We start from the raw sequence: 2,242 nt of genomic DNA on the forward strand, positions 1-2,242 counted from the left end.
GTATCAGCAGCTCGCAACGCTGCGAAGAAGATGATGTGCAGCGGGCAGCTTCAACGACATGTATGTATGGAGGTTCTCTCCAAGGCGAAAGCCCTGGCGACACAACGGCGGTTACTCTTAACAGCCCCCGTGACAGCCATCTCCGCCGAAATTTGCATCTGCAGACCGAGACACTCTGGACCTCTGACACGCTGCTGAGTGCTCTTCCCTCCCCCGCCCGCCGCGTGCTCCCGCGGGGCCACGACCCCGAAGGCCTCGGGCTGCCATACAGAGAGGCGCTCATAGACCCCTTCCTCGAGGCGACGGTGAGGCACGAGGAGCTGCAGGGATCTGCTGCCGGGGCAAGCCGAACGGCAACACCTTCGCGAGGACAAGAGGAGGCATCGGCTGCAGGGGCCGCAGATGGGGATCCAGAAGATGATCTCTGCATCCTTATGTACGAGGCACTTGGCCGCCTTATGGCGATGTGTTTCTGCATCGGCAGTGCGTTCAACGTTACCCTCAACCCCATCGTGTGGAAGAAGCTTGTCGCAGCGCCCATCAGCATCGAGGTGAGGCTCCCTCGTCTTTGACACAGTTTCAGGCCGCCGCAGGCGGTGTATATACAGTGATGCAAAGAGAGAGAAAAAAATATTATGCTAGGGTGATGTTGATACTCGGAGTTTGCCGTGCGGTGGGGGCCGAGGCAGCTAGCTGCAAGAGTGTTTCAAGAGGTGTTGTGAGCGCTTGTATGTTTTTCTGCATCTGCAGGACGTTGCAGACTCGGACTGCGTGGCTGTAGAGATGCTGCGTTCGCTGCGGCGTCTGGCTGCAGTGCCGCAACAATTTTGGGATGCAACTATGGAGGCCTCTTTGTCAGATATGACCTTCAGCGCGGAGGATACTCTCGGGCGATCGTGCGAATTGGTGGAGGGGGGGGCAGAGATCCCCGTCACTGCGTTCAACTTATCTACTTTCATTCGTCTCTCTGAACGATTTCGCCTCCTTGAGGGACAAGAAGGCATCGAAGCTGTACTCCGAGGCATCGCTGCCGTCTTGCCTTTGGGCCGTTTGCGGCTTTTATTTGACTGGAGGTGAGCAGCTGAAACAAAAACTTCAGGCGTAATGTTTTAAACTCCAAACCCTCAACTCTTGCTATTCGCTTTCCACGCGGTTGATGCAGCTTTCCCGTGGTTTCGTGTTATATGTGCGAGGTGGAGGAAGTCCATGTGAACCTTTTGATTATGCCGGAGATATGATGAACACAATCATATTATATCAAGTAGTGCGAAAAAGAAGCAAGAATATATTTTATATGATTAAAAAGTATGTGTTCGTCTTCATAAAAGAAGAGCAGCACAACCTGATGCAGACATAGTTTACATATCTTTGTGATGAATGCAGGCGATTGGAGTATCGCATCTGCGGCGACCGAGAAGTTGATGTGGCCACGCTAAAGGAACACACGGAGTGCTCATCAGAACGCCTGAAGGCACAGCTCTTTGAAATCCTTGAGTCCTTCACTAACGACCAGTTGCAGCGCTTCCTCAGGTAAGCAGCTTCCCTTGGCTAGTACACGAATAAATAAATAACAAAACAAATACATTACTAATGAAATAATCCACAACAGCATATTTTTTGTTTGTCGTGTATTCGGTTCGTTTCGTATCTTATTTGTGAATTTTGCTTGTTGTGTACTTAGCTTTCTCGTATTTTATCTGTGTATTTGATTTGTTCTGCATTTTATTTGTTGCGTATTCTACTTATTGTGTGTTCAATTTATTTTTTATCGTATTTGTTGTGTATTTTGTTTCCATATTTTTTCTCTGCAGATTCGTATGCGGTCGCTCGCGCCTCCCGGTTGCCAGCAGTGACTGGCGAATGACAGTGGATTACGAAACCGTTGATGTAAGTCCTTGCACGAAGTTTTGCTTCCATGATTATGCATTTGTTTTGCTTGTATAGATGCGTTCGTTCTTATTTCCGTGGGTTTCTCTATGCCCACAACGACGCTTTCAGAGGCATCTGCTGCAGTTTTTCTTATTTCTGCTGTTTTCTGTTTCGTGCAGCGCGGAGCCGCCATTAACGACAATCGGTTGCCTACAGCTGCCACTTGCAGCTTCCGGTTGGTCATGCCCTTGTATTCCTCCGTTTCCATAATGAGGGAGCGGCTGCTCTACGCGATTAACAATTGCACTGCCATCGACCTCGACGCGGTCGTTGTGCACGAGCAAATGCAGCTGATGTATGATGATTAACTTAA

The 2,242-nt window shown here is 49.6% G+C and overlaps 1 protein-coding gene across 1 annotated transcript; it reads left to right on the forward strand.

Moving 5' to 3' along the window:
* Positions 1-62: 62 nt before the first annotated feature.
* Positions 63-2,237, forward strand: EMH_0092110 (HECT-domain (ubiquitin-transferase) containing protein, putative; the record flags this gene model as incomplete). The annotated part of the gene is made up of 5 exons (XM_038023060.1): positions 63-551; positions 751-1,073; positions 1,384-1,530; positions 1,812-1,887; positions 2,049-2,237. 5 exons carry the CDS (start codon positions 63-65, stop codon positions 2,235-2,237), a joined length of 1,224 nt encoding a protein of 407 aa, XP_037878914.1.
* Between the last annotated feature and the right edge of the window lie 5 nt (positions 2,238-2,242).

This window comes from Eimeria mitis, genomic scaffold (assembly GCF_000499745.2).
Source record: "Eimeria mitis Houghton genomic scaffold, Emh_scaff7603, whole genome shotgun sequence".
In the NCBI taxonomy this organism is placed as follows: Eukaryota; Apicomplexa; class Conoidasida; order Eucoccidiorida; family Eimeriidae; genus Eimeria; species Eimeria mitis.